Source organism: Brassica oleracea, chromosome C4, assembly GCF_000695525.1.
Source record: "Brassica oleracea var. oleracea cultivar TO1000 chromosome C4, BOL, whole genome shotgun sequence".
NCBI lineage: Eukaryota > Viridiplantae > Streptophyta > Magnoliopsida > Brassicales > Brassicaceae > Brassica > Brassica oleracea.
Window position 1 is genome coordinate 3435054 of NC_027751.1, and position 22988 is coordinate 3458041.

Sequence of the window (22988 nt, forward strand, 5' to 3'; positions counted from 1 at the left end):
TACGTGATTCACTCCATCTCCTCCCACGCAGTACCAAACAGTTAATTTTTTTTTGAAAATCTGTCCCTTTAAATAAAACAACGAACACTGGATTGATTTATTTCCAGATAATAAACGAAGTAAAAAAACCAAAGACAAATACATGTACTACGATGGTGATGAACTGTATGAGAGAAATTCTTACATCTAAAACTGGATGAGGATGATGGACAATGTAAATGGACAGAATGATGATGGAATATGCAAAGGGATAAGAAATCTGAAACTTCAATATATAAATGGATTTTAGAGACGGGTTGAATCCGAAAGGAGGCAAATGAGGTGTCCTTTGCAAAGAGGTGGATGTATAAGGGGTGCTCGTTCAGAGAGCAGTTGATTGAGACGCCTTTTGGTGAAAGAGATTGATGACGTCGGATCTTATAAATAAGAGATGATCATGTCCGTTAGATTACAAAATATTGTTAAACTAAACCGTTAGATTTAAATTTTATTTTCCTATAAAAAAATGATTAGGTCATCTAGCATCAAAATTGGGTTTGCTATTATATATAGATATTTATTGTTTTATCACAAACTATTTCGAAAACTATTACAGAAACAATGATATACATCAGTGTTATAAAAACTAGGATTTGGCCCGCCCGTAACCTACGGACAGGTTAGTAAACAATAAAATACGATTAGTATATGTCAATTTTATTAATTATTTGAAAAAAATGAAAATTCATGTTATGTATTGGACAAATAATAGAGAAAACTTTTTCTTTATACTTGTTTCATATCCTTTGGGATTGTTTTCTTTGGTTTTATTTTATTTTTTGCTATGAGGTTTTATTTTATTTATGTAAGATTATATGATGATACATATGAATATGGCATTAATAAAACTTCTTATCATTTGATATTGTGACCATTTAGTATTTAATTTTATGTATGGCTATGTGTAGGTTGTTTTAGATCGTTTATCCATATTTATTAGCCAAAAGGGATTTTCCTGAGCAGTTCAACATTTTTTTATATTTAAAATCATTCTATCTTGGGCATCTCCTGTATAAAATATACTACTGAGAGTAAATGTTGAAACTCTCTTTTGCTATATGAAGCTCTAACGTATTTTAATTATGGGATATTCAAACACGTTTACATATATTCATTGTACAGCTTACTTGATCAATTCCATTTTATTAAATTGAAGGATTTGTTGTAATAATAGCACCCTTCGTAAACTTTTACTTTTTTTTCCTATTTATAGTTAAAATATGAGTTCCCAACAATACTTAAAAGACAAAAATTGATTAGTTTAAGAAATCTAATATGTAAAGTCTTTTTTAGTAAAAATTGATAACTTCAAGAATCCTAAATGTGCAACTAAGTTTTCATAGCATATCAGTTTCATGAGTCTATAAGAATCATATGTGTGTTCTATTTGAAGAGTTATTTGTTTCAAGCGTCCCCTACGAATATTTATTTTTGAATTTCAAGATTTTTACAAAACTAGGCCATAAGTTTCACTTTGATTTTATTCAAATATGCAAATTTGAAATGTTTATATTATTCCATTATGATACGAATCAAAATTATATTAGAAACCAAACTTCGGGCAAACAGAAAGTAAATGTTGCCACACAAGAAAAGTTATAAAATGAATAAGAGACATGAGAAGAAAAAGTGAATCTGCCAAAGCTTCTAACTATACTCGTTTTTATAGCAGATTTCAAAACATAAGCATACTCATTTGTTCTGTTTCAGATCATCTTAGGCTTTTTCTTCTTTTTGGCTTAAAACATTACCAGATTCTCTCATATTCATGACCTTGAGTTCCTCAAACAGTAAAAACAATGCTCCAAGAGTTAATGTTTTATGCATTGTGGTGATAGCGCAGACATGACTCCTGGAATCTCCAACCATCTTGCTGTCCACCACTATTCTACCTGTAAAAATGAACGTGATCTATTTTCAGACTCATTCATATGTTGTGAGTCTTGTGACCTTGACTTACGTTAAGCGCGGCTGCTCAAGCGAAATCGTGACCCTGGCATGTGCCTCTCCTCTCTTTCTCGATCGAAAGACCTCTTCATGTGGATAAATGATGATACCATCAACTTAAGAATGCAACAATCTTATACCAGAAAATAACAGCAACACATTATCAGTATCTGTCACGGTCTCGACTTTTGTAATGATCATTATCATCCATATAGTCTCTCTCACGTTTCCTTTTCTCACTATGTTCTCTGCTAAGGTGTCTATAACAATTTCTACCACTGTGGCGGTCGCATTCACTATCCTTTTCATCATGTCTCTATCTCTGGCCCTGCTCTTCACACTTTCAATGTCGATCGTGATTCACGTCTGTCTTTTTGACTTCCCATTTTCTTATCTTCCTCACTGGCTATTGAAAATTCCGTTTCAAATTCATGAGATTCAAGCTTTGAAACAAATGGTAAAGGCTTCTTCAAAAGGTACATAAGGACCATAAGTAAAATATGAACTTTACATCATAGAATAATATATAAAAGCTCCCTCCAACACAAGGTCAAGGAAGCAAAACATACAAATGAATTAACCAATTCCCCGGCGATAAAAGAGTGTAAGAAAGTCAGCACATGCATTGTTGTTAGTGATCAATGATATCTTGTGGATGTTAAGAAATAGTAAAGCAAACCTGTGAGGAAGCTGATCAATGGAAATGGTTCCATCATCTTCTGAATGCTTTCCAGTTGCTGCCTGAAATCACTGAAAAAGAATAACAGTGTACTAATTATTCAAGGTTACAATACGGTTTTATATTTTTAGATAATCAAAGCAAACAATGACTAAAACCATAGCAGAACAGAGATATACATATTAACTTCCCACACTCACCTTGTGTACTTGGTGAAGAATATCTCCTCATGAGGTACAATGCCCAACTCTTAAGCTGTAAAAGGAAAAAAAAAGAAGAGGAAGTTGCGTTAAAACTGGTTTCTTATAATAGTGATTGGAAGACTTATTTAACCTCTCGTTCCATTCAAACAAAACCTTGCTACGACATAATCCGATCCGAGAAGGAGAAGCATACGTATAATATATTACCTTGTGTTTGGTCTGTAGATTTAACAAAAGAATCTTCATCAGAAAAAGGGAAAAGAAAATTCTCATGCTTCAGATCTTTATGCATAACTCCAAGAGAGTGATAAGCTTTCAGTTAAGAAAATGAAATTGGGAATCAGCCATTATCAAAGGATTTGGGAGACAAATTTCAGGATCAATGATAACATAGAATACAGTTATTTGGTGAGGAGGACTCTCAGGAGGCATATATATACTCAATCAGAATACTTATGAGAGCAGTGAAGATACATTCAAGAGAATGTAGTGAAATCCTTGATTGAATGCCTTAACTACGAAATGTTACCTCGTCACGCTGATGTGGAGTGGATGCGTAACGGCGGCGGTTTTGGATGTGTAACGAAGATTGGAAGAAGATGAAAGAAGACGATTGATTCGATGACGATTTTAGAAGATTAGGGTATGTCAGGTTTTTAGCAGATCAGGTTTCTAACCTGACCGTATATGAGGTGCTAAGAGTTGATTTCGAAAGATTTAAGAGCCCAAAACGCAGGAATTTTTAAGGAATTGGCTAAGTAGAGATGACGTGGCATATTTAAATCTCTTGATTGGATGATTTTCTCTGCAGACGTGGACAACCTCTCCTTTGAGCTTATTCCTCTTTTATTACTTGTTTGATCCGTATAGACGGCGACTAAACACCTGCCTAAACAGAAAATAAGACTTATAAAAAATAAATTTTAAAAGGGTTTTTTAAAAATCGGGTTTAGATGCATGTATAATCATTAATCCCACATAAAATGTATAACAAATACCTAACAATTTTTTACGTCTTATTATTACATAAACCTTAGTTCTTCAAAGTTGTTAAATAATATAATCATAATATATGTCAAGATTGTGGCATCTGTCGAAATATATGATACAAATCTTATTTTATTTATGATTTAAAAGAAAATTAGAAAAAAAAATATTATTACAAAAATATTCTTTTACAGTTTTTTAGGATTTAAAAAATAAAAATTACTATTTCATAATCTTTTACAATTTTTTTAGACTTTAGAAAACAATAAAATTATTGTCAAATAATTATTTCCAGTACATATTAAGTAATTTCAAGAAATTCGTATTTTTACAATTCATTTTTAATATCACTACTATTTCAAAAACCCAAAAATAGCAATACAAACTTCACTAAATGAGCAAGAAAACATTATAATATATTTGAACAAGAAGAATAACATACAGTACGTTAATACAAACATTAAATTAGTGCATAAGAAAGTGTATGATGTTGTCATTGGCTTTATTGAACTTTTAAGTATTTTTATTTTACTTTAATTTACTTTGGATTTGGTTCGGTTTAACTTCTTAGGTATGGTATTTTCTTTAGCTCAAAGTACAAAGTTGATAACAATTCACATATGTATCATGATCGTTAAAATATAATTATCGACCGAAAATTATGTGGGAAAATAATTTTCTTAGTTCTAAAATAAATCTCATACAACATATGTAAAAAGAATCCTAAAACTATAATAAAACTAGGGTAGATCCGCCCTTCGGACGGGTAAGCAAATGAACAAATGATATAAGTATATTTAAAATATTTTTATTCTCAACTGAAATTAAATAAATTTTCATGTTTTTATTAAAACAATTTATCAATTTATTTGACTATTTATTTTGAAAATTGGAAAATTATTTAATCATTAAAAGATTTATAAAAATATATTATTTTGCTTTCTTTTAACTATAGTTTTAGACTAACTATCGATGATTCATGTTTTTGTATTTTTATTTTATGTTCCGTGTTTTAACTTTTAACAAAACAATACTAAAGATTGTAGCTTTGGTCACTGAATGACCAAAGAAAAAACTTTGGTCTTGTACCAAAAAGGCATAGGTCGTTTCTTAATAAAGTAAATTCTCTCTAAGTTCTATATTGCGTGCATATTTATTATTTTTATCTCTCTCTAAAGCTTGTGTTGTTTTCATGTTTATCATGTTAATCTCTTTTCCGTGTTGTATTCAAACCCAACGTCTTTTTAAGACATCTGCATGGCGCAAGACACAAAGCTCATCACCGTTGAGAACCAAGCGCTATTTTAAAACCCAGGTCACGGGTTTGTACTTTTATTGATCTGACATGACTTATTGTCCTAGACTGGAAGTAGATTGATTCTAACTGGTCATGTTACGTACTGATTAATTCCGTAGTTTTATAGTTACATTTGCATTAAGCATTGAAAAGATTGACGGTAGCGGTTCCTTTGGAATGTCATCGTAAAATGCCAATCATGCATCTGTCCATCTTCCTAGCTTCCAAGTTCCAACCAAAGACATTCAATAGAAGATAAATTTGAAAGCAATAAAATTGAGGAAACAACTGTGTATCTTGGGCCCAATGCCAGTCTGGGCTTTCAAAATCACGTTAAAAACATTTAACACTCTGCTCCAACGGTTAATAATGACCATGGATCCCTTATACTATTTCAACGGTCAATATGTCTCATTCTTCGTCCATCTAGTAAAAAAATCTCGTCTTTCGATTAAACAAAATTTCAGCATTCCAGGCCCTTCCATTTAAGCTCCTTATAAAAAAAAACATATTCTCGTGTCTTCTGGGTTCTTATAAATGACAGAGCGAGGAAGATAAAGTTTTTTTTGTTTTCAAGCACAGATCTCTCTCTTAACAAAAAAAAGAAGATCAATTCCTCTGCAATTGTATGCGATCTGCGATGGTGGGTCAATCTCGGAAGGTGGATTTGTTAGTTTAATCAAAGCATGATACAGAGTCCATAATTTTTGAGGCGAGATCAGGGTTTCAGAAGGGGCTTCTTTTTAGTGTCTACGCATCAAAGCAATGATAATCAAACGGATTGAAGACAATGCCGAGTTTGAAATGACATAGTAATGAGGAAGATGAAGATAGCCTATCGCAAGAAGAAGAATGTGATTTGGATAGTTCTTTTTGGACTTACATCAATATAATTTTGTTTGCCCAACTGTAAAATAAACATAATGTCCAAACGAAATGTCATGAGGAATGAATGAAACGGTGAGTTTCACGATCTTTGGACACGTGTCAACTCTAGGAAGCTTGACTTTCCTAGCTGGATGCTTAGGTGGCTCAAGGAGGAAGGAGCAAACATCTTTTTATATAATTAGATGATTTATTATTTTTAAGTTCTTTATAGAATTAAAACATCAACTAAAACCCAACCCATATCTAGTATGGGATAAATCTAAAGATTTACATATTGTGTACACGTCCCCTATACATTATTTGCAAAGTTATTTTGACACATGTCTTATCTAGAATCATTTTCACCGAATTAATATGACATGGCTTATGTTTAAATGTGACATAGACAATTACATTTAATGTTTATTTATATTTTTGGTAAACTCTTTAGAATATGGTAGTAAATTATACACTATCGTTAAAGTAAATCTATTAAAATATGACATTAAATAATATAAAAATAAAATATCATTATATTTTATAAATTTCGAAATCTTAATTGTTTCTATATTACTGACAAGCCAAAATCTTTTAAAATTAAAAAATAATAATATTTAATCGTAATATTATTATTTTATTTTATATATCTAATTTTAGAAATACTGTATAGTTATACTTTTTGATAATTGTACAAATTTTATATCAACTTTTATTAATTTTATACAAATTGATTTAATATAATTATCCAAAAAAAAGATAAAAATCTATCTAAGATTATAATTTTAAATATATACATATTTATTCTTAAATATAATTTAAAATAAATAAAACTATTTATTTCATCTTATTAATGCAGATGGTGACCAAGGGAACGAGAATATGTTCCTTAATATTCCTCAGAGCAACACCTCTTTTGCATACGCATAAAAAGGAGAAAAAAAACTCCAAGCATCTCTTTAGTTCTTTTACTCAGAAGTAAGTGTTTCAATATATGTTAATTAAGTTGCACGGATGAATGCTTTCACTTATTAAAGTTTGTAGGTTTCTCATGATACCAAACATCTATGAGATCATGCCCGTATAGCTTTTCTTAATATACTCTGATGAGTTCTTTTTCTTCCTCCTTATGCTAATTGTCAGAAACAGTGTAAACGCTAAAGGAGATCGATCGTGTATCAAAAAAAAAAGATGTGTATTACAGGAATGTGGAATATGAATATTCCCTCAGTTCTCCTGCTAGATATACTGTCCCGCCTCAGTTTAAAAGTCAACATACAAGCTTCCGCTGTCTGCAAGACATGGTGTGGAGCAGCTGTTTCTGTCAGGAAGTTACAGCCTCCTCACCCTTGGGTTTTTTATCCACTAAGAGCAGCAGAAGAGGGAAACTACCTTCTTTTTGATCCATCACGGTCTCAAACATATAAGCTAAACTTCCCAGAGTTAAAGAACTATGGATTTTCTTATTCTAGGGATGGTTGGTTACTTGTGGTAACAAAGGCCCCTTCGCGTTTGATATTCTTATTTAACCCATTTACCCGGGATCACATTTACTTACCCAAGTTGTTGTTACCTACTACAGCAGGAGACTGTTGCTCAGCCGCTCCTACATCATCAGCTAACTGTTTGGTAATATCGTTTAATTACACTATTAGCCCCCCAGATATTGTGATCGATACTTGGCGGCCTGGTGAAACCATATATATGGACCACACATCGATCAACAGCCAGTTACCTGGTCGACGTGCATGGAACAACTGTGACTTCTCGAATGGTATGTTCTATTGTTTCAGCACCTGCGGCTACCTCGGGGTTTTCGACCCGTCGCCGAACAGAGAAACCTGGAAAATTCTACCGGTGAAACCATGTCTCGCCTTTCGTCAGGTGGATCTCACTAGGAGAATGATGATTACGGAGCATGAAGGAGACATCTTTGTCGTGTGTAATAGTTGCTATAAGCCTATAAGAAGTCGTCGGTGTTTAAACTAAACCGTAAAGGCAAGGGGACGTGGGAAGAGAAGAGAGAGCTCGGTGGCTTGACGATATTCGCAAGTCGCCTTGCCTCTCTTACGAGAGCTAGTAGTCTCTCCTCCAAGGAGAGGAACAAACTATACCAGTTGGAGGTGGGCGCAAGGCGGGTATTTACTTTTTTACGTATACTAGATACGTGGTTTGCTTTGAACGAGTAATGAATTTTCTGACTTGTACTTGACTTATCAGAAACGGGTAATTGTTATTTCGAGTACTTGTCCAAAACTATGTTACTTGCAAGTTACTTACCTTGTTCGATTACTTGCTACTTACAAGTATTTATTAATTACTTGGATATATTTCCAACTTTCTAAAAATTACTTGATAGATAATATTTTAATTGAGAAGGTTATGAAGTTTGTTTTATTTACTCGACTTGGTAAAAATACGAGAGTTATTTTAAATAAAATATTTGCTCCTAATATAAAAAAAAGATATGGAATTCAATTAGAAAGTATTGTTTACTTCTTACAACAAAGAAATATTTGTTTAGAGCTTTGGTTTTTATGGTTTAGTTATCATTTTTGTCGTAAAACAAGTAACGAATAATATCAAAACGAGTTGTAACTTTTTTTGTGATACTTGTTATTTGCCTTGTACTTGCAAGTAACAAAACTTAACGACTTGATACTTGACTTGGCAACGACGAGTAGTTGAAAAAACGATGCGAGTACGGGTCAAATAGCGGGTATAAGGCAAGAAACAAGTATTCATGCCGAGCCCTAATACCAGGGCGAGTGCTTTTCCATTGTTGATGAGAAAATTGGCTTTTCCCGCCGTTCAAGTAACTATAATACTAACTACATGTCTTGGGTGTTTCCTCCTCGCAACAAAATTAATTTGTGACTTGTTTTGTCTTATGAAGAAGTTTATTTATGTTTTTTTTTAAGTTGCTATAGTATATACAGTTTTAGGTTTTATGAAAATTTTACATCTAATGGTTTATATTTATTTTGAAGATTTTATGTAGATATATTTTTTTATACTAATCTGCATGTTATATAATTATTTTTCTGAGACTCAAAGTTCAGATTTACTGTTGTAAATTCACTAATGAAACATCTACTTAAAAGGATTATGAAACAAAATAAAATCACAAGTTCATGATGAGAACAATAAAGGAAACTACATGTATACATGATTAAAACATAGTATTAAAATCAAACGCCTCAGGTAAATAAAAATCTATGTCATGTCAGGATCTTACGAAGCTGCCAAATCCAAGAGTACATGATACCAACGGCACAGTACGTCGAGATCAACATCAAAGGCATGAATGCATATCTATCACCTAGAAAATAAGGAAGCAAGAACTGAGACACTATCTCTACTATAACCAAACCCATCAGATAGCTCTTCTCAACACATCCAATCTCAAACTTGCTCCTCTTGATTTCACCACCTTCCTTCTTCTTCTCCTTCAAGCCTTTCACGTCTGTGTATTGAGCCGAAAAGCCTAGCCACATTACCATGGAGTGGAGTAACAGCAGCAGAACCTTGATTGGGTATTCCCGGGGCTCATATAAGAGTGGAAAGAGTGAGTAGCAAGAAACTGCAGGAGATTATAGAGATCATCAGTAACATGGAACGATTGATTTACGCGCAATGTCGACACTATATTACCTATTGAAACCAAAAAGTAGTGTTTAGCATCTTCTAAACTCTGCACTGCAACGATTGCTAGTGGGATAGTGAAGTGAAGCGACGCTTTCTCATGTACATGCCACCCAAACAAAAACCCGCATGTGTATGCATAAGCTATCCATCTAGCCACAAGCCCGGGTTGCGGTTTCTTCCAAGCTTTGATCAGACATGGAGTAATAGCAAGTAGTACCATCACAAACGTTGTCAACGGCGTGATCTGAGGGAGAACTGCAAAAGGTGAAGAGTCTCCAACTAAACCCCCAGTGAATGAAGCCGAAGGAACCTGAACATCGAACCCAAGCTTCCGTAGCGTAAAGGCAAGACCTTTATCGAGTATTATATAGAAAACCCAAAAGTTAGGAGCCCAGTAAGCATGACACAACCCTCTCCCAAAAGGAAACATTCTACTTATCACTTGCTGTATCTGCAACACAACAACAACAACACTACACACCATAAGATATTATATATACAAAGTCATCGACTTTCTCTGCAAACAGGAAAAATAACTCATGAAACTGACAAGTAACAGCGGTTTCTAAGACAGTATTCAATGTAATAAGACAGCAAGGCTTAAAAACTAAAACTTTCTTACTACTAACCTGTCCATTGTATATAAAGGGACCAAAGGCTGCGGCGAAAACCGCCACAACAACCGAACCAAGAGCCACAAGCCTTCGCAAACCGGTAGCTAAACCGGCCCAGCAATAATGCCTCAGTAGATAAACGAAGTAAACCGGAGCAGCAACAGCGAACAAATGCTTGAAACACAACACAACAGCGAAGAGAAACCCACCAATCAGATCTCTCCCATCTTGCAGAAACGAAACCGACAGCAACAGCCACCCAAGCAAGAACCCGTTGTACTGAAAATGAACGTGATCAACCATCAACAGCCCCGGAGACCAAACCACCAAAACACAGATCAGGTTCCGCCTCAAAGGCTCAACCTTTCGAGTCAATCTGTAAACACCGAAGAGAAGAGAGAGATCGGAGAAGATAACGGTGATGCGCTGGAAGTAGACGACGGAGTCTGCGCTGTAATCGAGACCTAAGCGAAGATCCACGATCTTGGGATCGACGAGACGAGCGAAGAGCGAGAGGAAGCGCTCGAAGTAGGCGAAGAAAGGAGGGTAGTCGAGCGTCCATTGGCTGGTCTCGTCGAAGTACCATTCGGAGAGAGGGAGAGAGTGCGTGATCGCGAGCCAGTTGCGGTGGACCTCGAAGTCGGTACTTCTGTACGACGGGATTAGGAGGAGCTTCACGGCGGTTGCTGCGGCGAAGAACCAGAGGAGGAGGTGTCGCCGGTCACCGTCCATCTCGGCTCCGATGGACTGTAAAAAGATCAGAAACCGTGTGTTAGAAAATCTGTTACTGTGAGGGCTTTTAATGGGCCGAGGAAAAGCCCATGTTGAAAGGTAGCGTGACGGAGTTTTACGTGGAGCTGTGCAAATGGCGTTACTTAATTGGTTGATAAAGTATGACATGGCACTACGTTAAACTATGACTTTTCTGAGGTTGATCTACGTACGGCTGAGATTATTTACGACAGCGAATCAACGGCTGTGATCATCAATGCTGTTAAATCAAATCCTAAACAGCAGACTAGCCCTGCGATTTCGGATACTTCTGTTTATTGAGATCGGGTATTTTCGATTTCGGTTTCGGTTTCGATTTATTAGGTTCAGCCGCAATTCTACCGAAGTAAACCGAATAAATCGGTTCAGTTTTTGGTTAATTTTGGTTTTTAAACTGATCTTTCGGTTAATTTTCAGTATAATTTTCTAAAATAGTTGGATATTTCCGGTTAAATTCGGTTATTTCTGTTAAATTCATTTATTTTTCGTTATTTTGGTAAATCCAGTTTCAGTTTTTTTTTCGGGTATTTATGTTTTTTATATATTTTTAGAAAACTAATAATCAGAAATCCAATCGAACCGAACCGAAATCTAAACTAATTGTTTAAACCCTACAGAACTAAACCGAAATGAAGACCATAACCAAAAATGGAAAACCGAAAATTTTGGTTTTGTTCGGGAAAAAAAAACGCAGGACTACGTAGACTGAGTTACTCAATTACTATTGGGCCAATGAAAACCCCATGATTAAAGGTATCGACGGAGTTTTACACATGGCATTACACAATTGATGCTGAAATTGACCTACAGCCGAGAGCATTTACGATGACAAAACAAAGGCTGTATCCAGCAATTCTAGTATTAGATTAAATCTTAACCGTAAAATTAAAACCGATATAATTTAATTCCCATGCAACCTTAAGGCCTTTGCTTAACCGCCACGTATCACAAACTCCCAGCAAAGCTGGCGCACGAGCGAGATTCACCACACGTGTCAGTGGCAGGTGGGTGTGCAGTGAAAAATGGAAAAAGGTAGGATAAACGGGGTACAAGGGCAGCTGTCATGGGCCCGATAGACAAGAGCGTCGATTATTGGGCCTGAGAGAGGTGATGGTGGGTCCCCCATTAATAATTAAAGGTCTTTTTAAAATGGTTTTGTGTAGTCAGCTCCTCGTTTTTGATATTCCCAAACTTTAGTGGAACCTATTTCCCCACTCGAACGCCTTGTTGCAATAACGACATATGACAAGTTGTGTGGTCCTGGCAACTTTCTCTTTTGGACTTTTATTATAATTCATTACAAAAGATAATTATTTGCTTCTTTTTTTTTTTTCCATCTAAAATTTATTAAAAGGCAAAGCCCATAAAACGAAACCACAAGGTTACAAAGATAAAACCCAGAAACACATGGGCGAACCAAACCGCAAACCATTTTTGGGCCGTAAGCCCATCATCCTAAACCCAAAGGCGCCGCTTCATTCACTCAAGGTTCGTGAACGGGACGCGTGTCAAGATCCTCACTGCGAGGAACCACGCATCACCCGGCCGCCACGTGTTGACCGAATCACCATCAGAGAGGCACGCGTCGAAAGATCGAAGCACCACCTCTTCACCGGTATGCTAACCACCGTCGCCACAATCCTCGGAAATCCACCAGAAGTCGACAACCGCTTCCGCCAGGATCAAAGAGAAAGCGCGACCAAATCTCCACCCTGGAGCCCAAACCCGTTGAAGCTATTGATCTCGAAACATCGATCTACGCTTTAAGAAACATCAAACGTCTACGATCGAATCAAAAATCAACAAGGATATTCAGAACGAGAGTCGATTGGACAAAGGAAAAGCAAAAGCGTAGATCGAGAACTGGTTCCGGATCAAATCGGAGAAGAAGCCGGAGAAAGGACGGTGCTATCAGAACCACCGCTTTCCCGGAGACGATCGCCGGCGAAATCCGGTGCTGTTAGAGCCACCGTTTCCCGGAAACGAAAGCTGGCGACAGCGGTGTAAAAGGTATCACCGCTTCCCAGAATTAAGCTCGCTAACCGGAGATAAAATTGATTGAACCTCTGTGACTGATTTTAGAGAGAAGACAGAGCAAAAGGAGAGATTTGTACTTTTCTTATTTCTTCTGTTGCAAAGTTTGTTTAATCATCTTATTTGCCTTTGTAGAAACATCTTATTTTTATTTTCTGATTTATAGATAATTATTTGCTTATGTAACAATATACTTATTTTTTTGTTTTGTGAATATATTGGTTTCCAAGTTCGTAATGTGAATCATTGCTTACTCAGAAACATTTGAGTGCTTGACGTGGTGGTCTTTGTTTAAACATATACTATAATTAAAAGAAAACTATCAGTGTGTTTCTTGCCACGATTGATTTCAAAAGACAAGGTCTGCTGGTGTCTGCTAAATTTCAACTAGGAAAGATTATAATATGAATAAAAACGTATATATAGTACTAGCTCAAACTCAGTTTTGATTTTTTATAGAGAATTCCGCATATATGACACGTATAAGTACGCAATAAAAAATGCTACAATGTATAAGTGAATTAAATACTTATTTGGAAAAAGAACTTCCTCCAGTAATCTCTTTAGATGCTTTTTCTTACCTTGAGTTTAACACGTGTATCCTGTGTTTTGTCTCATCACAACATAAAACAATTAATTAGTAATATAAGAAAACGTTACTGTCCATAGAGGAATTAATGAAATATTTTACAAGTACAATAAGTACACCAAGTAAACAAATGAGAGGCGATTATAAATTTTCGGGAAAATTCATTAAAAATACCCAGACTGAATTTCTTTTGCTACTTTAATACACGAATTTTTTAGGCTCTCCATTTAATACACAGACTAAATTGCGTTACCCATAAAATACATCAACTTCTGAATTTCGGAAGTTTCACACTTCGATTATAACAGCGTTAACTCTGTTTAACAGAGAATCAAGAGGACGTTAATTTTTTAATTAAGCACGTGATTAAACCGTTAAAACATCGGGTTCCTTCATCAAAAGCCCCAAATTGAAAGAAGAACAAACCCTAATTTCATTTACCCCACAATCGAATTGCTCTAGACTCTCTTCTTCTCTAAACATTGTTCTTCTATGTTCTATGAGAGACATAAAAGATGAGGTAATTCCCGATCCCTTCCCTTTATCTTTATTTGATTTCCAAGTTTGTGTTGTTCTTCTTCTTCTTCGGTTTGATTGTGTTTCTAAATCATAATCTTTGGTTTGATTGCAGTGAACTAGGGTTAATGAAGATTAGGCTACATTATGGAGGCGTTATGGAGCGTAAAGATAACGACTTTCAGTATCGGGGAGGATTAGTGAATAAAGACATTGCTATCGATCCAGATTACATGACGTGGTGTATGTTCGAAGGATTCTGTGAAGACAATGGGTCAAACGGGAAGGTGAAACACGTCTGGTACAAGCTTCCACAAGAATCTATGGAGTCGGTGAAAGTGATTTTGGAACTTGCTTCAGATGCTTCTATTAATCAAATGTGTTGCGAAGCTATGAAAGTAGGTGGAGTAGATATCTACATTGAGCAGAGTGTTGGTGAACAGGTTCCGGAGAATGGTGAAGAAGATAGAGGTGAAGAAGACAGCGGTGAAGAAGAGAGAGACGAGGAAGCTCAGAACAATGGGGAATCGTCCAATGCTCGTGATGAGGTTGAGGAAGAAGTCATCGAAGAAGCAGAAGATATTCCATTTCAGTCACTCTTTGGAGATAACCATGATGATGAAGTTAGAGGTGCCACAAGTGAGAAAGTTAGAGATGCCGAAAATGAGGAGATTAGAGGTGCAGGTTGTGATGATGATGAAGAAGAATTGGAGAGGCAATTAAAGGATAATGAACATCCGGCTCCTGCTGTTGACACTGATGATGAGTGGGATTACTTCAATCGACAGGAAAAGGTGATTTCGAGAACTACGTACAGCAATGAGAAGCCTCCATACCTGTGGTTAATGCAGACATTCAAGAGCGGAGAAGAGTTCAAAGACCAGTTATTGCGCTATGTTTTGAAGACAAATTTCGATGTGAAGCTTTGCCGATGGGAGAAAACAAAGCTGGGAGCCATTTGTACAAAGGAAAATTGCGAGTGGAAGATTTATTGCTCTGTTGAGAAGCCAAAGGGGAAGTGGATGGTGAAATCTTATGTGGATAAACATAATCATCTGAAGAGTAGTAAAGCAAGGATGTTGAAGCAGGGTACAATTGCAAGGATGTACAAGGATGAAGCAAGAAGAAGACCTGGTATTAAGTGGACTGACATCAAGGATGAGATAATGATGAGGTACAGTCTCTCAGTTTCTAAGTGGATATGCACGAAAGCCAGAAGAATAGCTCTAGATTTGGTAATACAAACTCAGAGAGAGCAATTTGCCAAGCTGTGGGATTATGAGAGGGAGCTTCACTAATTATTTGATATTTTACCTTAAATAACCAATATTTTATCCAAATTATCCGAACTACCCGAACTATCCGAACCCGAACCGGATCCAAATGAGAACCAAACTTTTTCCGGATATTTTCCGGTTCCTACATTTACTATCCGAACCGAACCGAACCTGAAACTATCCGAACCGAACCAAACCGAAAATACGTCAAGTACTAAATGGATCCTCTAGCCCTTATCCGAACTACCCGAAACTAGATGCAGATAATAGGATTTATCCTATAGTGTGGGCAATAGTTAGAGTGGAAGATAATGCTTCATGGGCTTGGTTTGTTGATAAGTTGAAGGCTGATTTGGATTTGGGGTTAGGCAATATCAAAGATGCTCGTAAGTTGCCATTGATTAACATGCTTGAGGAGATTAGGAGACTTGTAATGAAGCGTAACTCTCGAAGGCGTGACATAACAAGTGGCTGTTCGACTCAGTTTCCACCAAATATCATGGAGATTTTTGAGCAAAACCGCCAAGCAAGTAACCACTGCACCGTTATTAAAAGTAGTGAAAGCTTATATGAAGTCACTGAGTGGGATTGTAGCTATGTGGTATGTCTTCCAGAAAAGCATTGTGCTTGTAATCGATGGGACCTCACCGGGATACCTTGCCAGCATGCTATTTATGTCATAAACGAGCATAACAAAGAACCTGAAGAGTAAGCACCATTCTTTCTTCTCATATCTTAGTATTATATAGGTTCTAACTCTATCTCTCTTTCTATTTTGTAGCTTTGTTGATCCTTACTATCTGACATCAAGGTGGCAAGACACCTACGAAAACAACATAAAACCTGTCAACGGAGAGAGACTGTGGGAGAAGACAGGTAAGGAAGCTATACAAATCCCTGAAAAAAGGAGAATGCCAGGACGCCCGAAGAATTATGATAGGATCAAAGAGGCACATGAGTCAAAGACAAATCCAACAAAGGTTACAAGAGAAGGAAGAAGGATGACATGTAGCAACTGTAAGCAAACAGGTCATAACTGTGGAACTTGTACTCTACAAGCTGCTCCTGAGCTTCCTAAACGCAAAAGAGGACGGCCAAAAAAGACTGTAAGCAAAATGCTTTTCTTATATGTTTTTCCTGTGGTTTGATGTGTATGTAATTTCACATATGATTTTCTTAATAAGGATGATCCTTGGAGCATTCAAAATGCACCGAAGAGGAGGAATGCTCAAAGCCAGTCCACACCAAATCCGGTCAGCACACAACCTTGTGTTGATCCACAGCCATCAACTGCTCCAACTGCTCCAACTGCTAGAGGCCGTGGCCGTGGACAGGGACGAGGGAGAGGGCGTGCTCGAGGCCGTAGACGTGAGTGTGTGCCTCCTGTTCCAAGAGAGTCTGGTTGCTATATTGCTCCTTACTCTGGTCGTGTATTTGAGGTATGGGGGTCTGCTGCTGTGAGTGATCAGAATTCACAAGCCTCTCAACAACAACCTGAAGACTCTTAGGCTCTATAACTTCATAATCTTCTTCTCTTATTTTATTTGGATGTTTTAAAACTCTCTAGGATGATCTTCTTTTGTTTGGATGTTTTAAAACTCTGTAGGATGATCTTTTGTTTGGATGATCTATGATATGTATTTTTAAGAAATTATACAGAAAGAAGACTCAAAATGTAACAACAACAAACATAAAATTCATTGATCAAAGAGAGATGAAAATGATGCCATTACAATAAAAGACACACACAAACCATGACAATCCGAAACAGAAAGACCAACAAAAGACACAAACATGACAAAACAAAACAGAAACACATATCCTAATGAAACATTACAACAAAAGAGACAAACCATAACTACTTCTTCAGAATGGTAATGACAAGGATGACTGTGACAACAGCGAAGCCTCCCATCGAAAGAGCAATGAATTGCCTTAGCAATTTCTCCTTTTCAACTGATGTGATAAGAGCAATTTCAAGTTTTTTTTTCTCCTCTGCGAGTCGGTCCCCTTCCTCCAACAATAATGCAGTTGAATCTTCAGATGTGGCTGGTTGAGAAGCTGTGCTAAGCAACTGTTTTAGATTTCTGATTTCTTCTCTCTGACGATCCATCACGCCTCTCGCCTTCAGTAAACTCTGTTTCTGCCATTCATTTTGCTCCTGCTTATCAATCCAATCGACGAACCCATGAGAACCGCAGCACCAAAACCTTCTACCCGGATTGTCATCTGTTCATGCCTTCGCCGGAGTCGATCTCTTATTACAGTAGCATAACGGACCGTCGACCTTCTTCTTATAGGATGACCTTGCACTAGAACTCGAGCCTTCACTCTTAGCCATTGATTTGAGAGATTTCTGGGTAAAATGAGTTGAATGAAATTAGGCTTTGTTCTTTTTTCGATTTGGGGCTTTTGATGAAGGAACCCGAGGATTTAACGGTTCAATCACGTGTCTAATTAAAAAATTAACGTCGTCTTGATTCTCTGTTAAACAGAGTTAACGCTGTTAGAATCGAGGTGTGAAACTTCCGAAATTCAAAAGTTGATGTATTTTTTGGGTAACGCAATTTAGTCTGTGTATTAAATGGGGAGCCTAAAAAGTTCGTGTATTAAAGTAGTAAATGTATTTTTAAGGAATTTTCCCTAAATTTTCACACAAGGAACGAAACATTGTCCAGGGGAAATGAATCCTAAGAAAGTAGAAAGTACACACTAGAACAATTTTTAAAAAATAGCTAGTACAAGAAAGCAGTAATATAAAAATTTATAACGTAGAAACTTTCATTTAATGTTAAGTATTTATATTTAAGGAAAAGTCCATCAATCATGCGTTATGCATGTTACTGTGGCCAACGAATCTTACAAATGTTTACTTGTAATTTATTGTATAGACTTTTGTGTGCCTCATAAAAATAAGTAACTAGTACGGACAAAGAGAGTTTGGTTCATTGTATCTTACAACTTTATGGATGAATTATCCCGGTAAAATTAGCAGAAACAGAATCTAGTACTTCAATTTACCAGACACACAAAAAAACACTATTAATAAAATAAAAGTAATGAATTAGTAGCATTGAACTTTTAACGTATAGTGTTATTTCGAGATTGAAAGAAGGGTGTAGACCACAGTAACGATAGTGGTCCGTAACACAGGTGATTAGTTCAAGTCAAGCAGAAAGTCCCAAGCTTGCCTTTATATACGTACACCAAATCAATCAGCTTCCACCTCCTCCTCTCTCATTCTTCTTCCTCTCTTAGCTGAATCTCGAATCTGGTTCAAGAATCTCGTCCTTTTTTTTTAGAGATTAATATAAGCAATGGCTTCTTATTACGCTGAAGTTTTTGGTAGTGAAGAGCCACACTTTTTGGAGTCTTGCTCTCTTTGCCGTAAACACCTTGGTCGTAACTCAGACATCTTCATGTACAGGTACTTAATTAACACCGATCAAAAGTCATTGCCTTTTTATATGAAATGATTAAATTAAAAATGCTTTTATTGAGATGTTTCTTGATTTGTTTTTTACAGAGGAGACAAGGCGTTTTGTAGCAACGAGTGTAGAGAAGAACAGATCGAATCTGATGAAGCGAAGGAGAAAAGCTGGAAAGTTTCTGCTAGATCTCTCCGTAAAAAATCTTCCGAAGCTGCTAAAGATTGCAAAACCGTTCGGACAGGAACTCTCGTGGTCGCTTAGTTAAAAAAAACTTTTTATTACATAAGCGAATAGCTTTTCTTTATATACCCTATTTTGGTCAAAAAAGCTATAGTATACCCTTCTTAAGAATAACCTGCGAGGTTTTGCTATGTCACTATGTATCTGGGTCGGAGATGAATAGGGATCTGAGCTGGTTCTAATGTAAAATGAACCTGGAGCTTGGGAGAGTGTTGATGGCTTTTGTTCATTGGAGGGGGTTTAAATTTTTTGAAAATAAAACAGAGCATATCTCTGTAATATTATTTAAGAAGTAAGTTTCTTTATTTTCCTCATCTTATGTTTTAATTCAACCAGAGCATACTATGTTCTTACTAATTATCGTATCTGCATCAAGTTCATCCACTGTATTGATCCGCAAACCATTACAATTTTCTTTTTAAAACAAATCTTTTTGATTGTTCATTCCGTAATGCATTTTTCCGACACTAACTAATAACTCCGACAGTTCAGTTACACGTGGAAAAAGGATACAGCTATGTTTGGGCCTCAATGGGCTATAAATAAGCCCATTTTTTATTCCTTATTATCTTCCACTACATAAATGGATAGATCGGGCGATTGATAATGTCTTGCCATTTAAGAGCGCGAAGAGTCTGAACACACGTAGGTTTCCATCGTTGAGTCGTTGCCTCTTTTGTAGATGTTCATAGCCTGTCCATGAATCGAGAATCAAAATACAAAACTGTCCATGATTCATGAGGTATATATTGTTGAGACTAAAGCAAACACCACTTTGTAACAAAACGAGACCCCCATGCCAATGTCTATTAGAACAAAAGAGTCGAATATTAGTGATGCATCTTAGTTGCGTACGACACAAGAAACAATAAGGACAAATCTCTTTTTTTACCTCAGCAATTATATTATACACAACAAACTGTTGAGCAAAATCAAAACCATATCTGTAAATGATTTAAATGAATCCCCACGGGTGCCAATGACAGATTCTCTATAGATCAGTTTCATCCAAGATTACATACAGAGAAACTCAACTTTTCAAGACCTTTCCATCCTCCAACCACGATACAGTATGATGATCCGTGACCATCAAGAAGAATCATTCATCATTGTTTCTTGTGTACCTTAAAGCCAAATATCTTAGGAACGTAGCTTTGACTCGGCTTCTGAGGTTTCACGTTCCCATGGGCCATGAGAAACAAATGTGGGAATGTAGTCCCAAAGTAAGCTCCATCAATGTCTGCAAAAATAACCATTAAGGAAAACAAAAAACACTAAGACAAATAACCAACAAACAAAACACTCTGAACATCTCCCAAAGCCTTTTTTGAACAAAGTGGAAAAAAAGGATACTGCCTTGGTATTTAGATCGCGGGTAGTAAAGATCCTCGCATTTAGGGCAGTATATCTTCACCGTGCTCGACCTCGGTATATCAGATTGCCCCACCGGAAGACAAGACTGCCCGCTGCAGAACACTCTCGGACATCTCCCAAAATCACAGCTCTTGTACTTCTCCAACTACAAACAAATTCAATCTCATTCAAACAAACCAACCAGAAGAAACAAAACATAACATAAAAGAAAAATTTAAAAATCGGTCTAGGCGGCGCCTAGTCAACAAATCAGACATAAACGAAACAATTTTTCTAGAATAATTCTAAATAAAGCACCCACCTAATCAATGATCCCGCCTAACTACCGCCTAGCGATTTCTTGAACATTGTTTTAAAAAAAAACTTTTTTAATACTCCCTCTGTTCCTTAATATTACATATTCTAGGGAAAAAATTTGTTTTAAAAAGATCCATTTTTTTTATTTTCAAGACATGTTTTATTAACTAATTGCAAATTTCAAAAAACTTAATTGCACTTACTGAATTGTTATTGGCTTAAAATTATGAGACAAAGATAAACACAAAAAAATATGCAAATTTAATGTGTTTTATTAAAATGTGTGAAAAATCTAGAATATGTAACAAAAAGAGAGAGTATACCATAGCAGCCATTCCTTTAGAAGTGAGAATGTAACGAACATGAATAAGACCATACAACATCTCAGCAGCTGATTCCACCAACTCATTCTGCTCTTCAGTAAAAATATCACCTAAATGTACACAATAAAAAAACATCAGATCAAGTGCATAATCATAGTTTAAGGAAACTTCACACACTACTTACCGTTTGATGATTCAACATCTAAGATGAGATCAAGCGCATAATCATAGTAAGGAACTAGACCACTCAACCCACACAGATTGAAATCATCTTGTACATAATCTTCATCCACTTCGCAGAAGAATTCGTTCCCTCTCAAATTACAAAACCACGAGATCCACGATGTCTCTTCTTCTTCATCACCTTCTGACCCACTCACATCTGATCCCTCAGATTCAACTGCTAACCAAAAAAAAAAAATTAGACAACTAACAAAAAGACAGAACATTAACTGATGTTTTAAAAAAGACAAAACCTTCGTGAAGGTGAGATTTATTAGTTGAGGTTGAAGGGAATGAATCTTTGTCTAAAGACTTTTTAAGATGTTTGTCTAAAGCTTCGTTGATTCTTTTCCGATCAGTAGCTCCGCCGAGGAGCTCCGATCTCGACGATGAGCCACCACCGCCCATTGTGATTCCACTACGACCCTTGTACATAACTCGATTAAAGTCTCGGACTTTATTATCAGGAGAGAGGCGGAGAGATCTGGGTTTTTTTCCCTTTTTGATTTGGTTGATCAGAGAGTAAACGAAAGAGAAGAAGAGGTAAAAGAGTGCTCTCTGCTTTCTCTCTTCCTCCACTGTTTTGTTTTCTTCTCTTTGGTTTATAATTTTTTCTTTATTATTTACAAATGGGCTTTCCTTATTGGGCTTTAATCTTGTGAGTTGTGACTGTATAAGGAAAATAAATAACACGGAAGATTCCTATACAAGTAAACCTATATTTCGCATAAAAGATACAACTATGATTCTATATCATATCGTAAGAAGAAAGGAATCATAAAGTTTTTTTTTCTATATTTTTGCATAAACACGATAATAATGATCAACTTGCCTTTTCTTCTTGTTAATGATGAGGGTGTTTGGTGGTCTATCCATTGTCTAAACTTATAAACAAAATGTTTTGAGAAAATATTGTGTACTGAAACAAAATTAATAAGTAACGTCATTTCGCTTATATATATCAACATAAAAAAGCAAATTATTATATACATAAAATATGTGTAAACTAAAGTGATAAATTAAAAAGTGGATTTGTTTTTACTAAAATCTTACTCGCTAACAAATTGTTTTCTTTACTGATCGACGATTTTCTTATGCCAAAGTTGAACGGGCTAATCCTTTTTAATGAAAAATCAATTTGAATATCATATTACATAATTGAATGTTTTTGTTGATAGCTCTAAATAGTCAAATATTCTGATACCAATTAATTCTTTTATTCCAAAGTGTTTCTAAAAAAAACATTTTACCAGTTTGAAACATACTAAAGGCATGATTATCGGGAGAGGAGAGGGATTTTTAGTGGATTTTTAAAGGGGGCACAAAAAGAAAAAAACGGATTGCAGAAAAGCCAGAATAAAGATCGTTGTTGGCTGGTTTTTTGCACTGTTCGCGGTCTTCACTGACACGTGGCGATCCGCGATTGGTTGATTTTTTTTTTATTTTTTTATTCAGACAAAAAAATTAAAAAAAAATTTAAAAAAAAATTAAAAAATTCATTTGGGTTTCAGCGTTAATCATGGTATAATTGCATTGTTTTAGTGACCTCTCACCAACACATAAACTAGATTTATTCTATAATATTTTGTTTCTTTTGCTGAAAAGGCTGGACCTTTTGTAATTTTTTGTAGTCATA

At 35.9% G+C, this 22988-nt stretch overlaps 5 protein-coding genes across 5 annotated transcripts; 3 read left to right on the forward strand and 2 right to left on the reverse strand.

Moving 5' to 3' along the window:
* Positions 1-7091: 7091 nt before the first annotated feature.
* On the forward strand, positions 7092-8246 carry LOC106337865 (F-box/kelch-repeat protein At3g18720). The gene is given in 4 exon segments (XM_013776970.1): positions 7092-7097; positions 7208-7966; positions 7969-8150; positions 8237-8246. Coding segments are annotated over 4 exon segments (957 nt in total).
* An 879-nt stretch (positions 8247-9125) lies between these two features.
* On the reverse strand, positions 9126-11311 carry LOC106341204 (probable dolichyl pyrophosphate Glc1Man9GlcNAc2 alpha-1,3-glucosyltransferase). Its single transcript, XM_013780012.1, has 3 exons — positions 10294-11311; positions 9671-10115; positions 9126-9599 (listed from the first exon to the last, which is right to left on the reverse strand). The coding sequence occupies exons 1-3, from the start codon at positions 11176-11178 to the stop codon at positions 9238-9240; spliced, it is 1692 nt and encodes a 563-aa protein (XP_013635466.1). The 5' UTR covers positions 11179-11311; the 3' UTR covers positions 9126-9237.
* Positions 11312-14187: 2876 nt separating this feature from the next.
* Positions 14188-16973, forward strand: LOC106337866. The gene is made up of 5 exons (XM_013776971.1): positions 14188-14192; positions 14304-15423; positions 15806-16173; positions 16247-16571; positions 16650-16973. The coding sequence occupies exons 1-5, from the start codon at positions 14188-14190 to the stop codon at positions 16971-16973; spliced, it is 2142 nt and encodes a 713-aa protein (XP_013632425.1).
* Positions 16974-18672: 1699 nt separating this feature from the next.
* Positions 18673-19493, forward strand: LOC106341213. Its single transcript, XM_013780021.1, has 2 exons — positions 18673-18892; positions 18992-19493. The coding sequence occupies exons 1-2, from the start codon at positions 18783-18785 to the stop codon at positions 19155-19157; spliced, it is 276 nt and encodes a 91-aa protein (XP_013635475.1). The 5' UTR covers positions 18673-18782; the 3' UTR covers positions 19158-19493.
* Positions 19494-20005: 512 nt separating this feature from the next.
* On the reverse strand, positions 20006-21919 carry LOC106341209 (putative casein kinase II subunit beta-4). The gene is made up of 5 exons (XM_013780016.1): positions 21607-21919; positions 21315-21530; positions 21131-21240; positions 20490-20655; positions 20006-20376 (listed from the first exon to the last, which is right to left on the reverse strand). Exons 1-5 carry the CDS (start codon positions 21785-21787, stop codon positions 20243-20245), a joined length of 807 nt encoding a protein of 268 aa, XP_013635470.1. The 5' UTR covers positions 21788-21919; the 3' UTR covers positions 20006-20242.
* Positions 21920-22988: the final 1069 nt, after the last annotated feature.

Coding starts and splice junctions, on each gene's coding strand:
- LOC106341204 (XM_013780012.1), bottom strand. CDS start 11,178: ATGTCATACTTTATCAACCAATTAAGTAACGCCATTTGCACAGCTCCA. Junction 10,116..10,293: donor CCTTTATATACAATGGACAG/GTTAGTAGTAAG, acceptor GTTGTGTTGCAG/ATACAGCAAGTGATAAGTAG. Junction 9,600..9,670: donor CTACTTTTTGGTTTCAATAG/GTAATATAGTGT, acceptor AATCTCCTGCAG/TTTCTTGCTACTCACTCTTT.
- LOC106337866 (XM_013776971.1), top strand. Junction 15,424..15,805: donor GAAGAATAGCTCTAGATTTG/GTAATACAAACT, acceptor TTTGTTGATAAG/TTGAAGGCTGATTTGGATTT. Junction 16,174..16,246: donor CATAACAAAGAACCTGAAGA/GTAAGCACCATT, acceptor TCTATTTTGTAG/CTTTGTTGATCCTTACTATC.
- LOC106341213 (XM_013780021.1), top strand. CDS start 18,783: ATGGCTTCTTATTACGCTGAAGTTTTTGGTAGTGAAGAGCCACACTTT. Junction 18,893..18,991: donor TCAGACATCTTCATGTACAG/GTACTTAATTAA, acceptor TGTTTTTTACAG/AGGAGACAAGGCGTTTTGTA.
- LOC106341209 (XM_013780016.1), bottom strand. CDS start 21,787: ATGTACAAGGGTCGTAGTGGAATCACAATGGGCGGTGGTGGCTCATCG. Junction 21,531..21,606: donor TAAATCTCACCTTCACGAAG/GTTTTGTCTTTT, acceptor TTTGGTTAGCAG/TTGAATCTGAGGGATCAGAT. Junction 20,656..21,130: donor CTAAAGGAATGGCTGCTATG/GTATACTCTCTC, acceptor ATTTGTTTGTAG/TTGGAGAAGTACAAGAGCTG.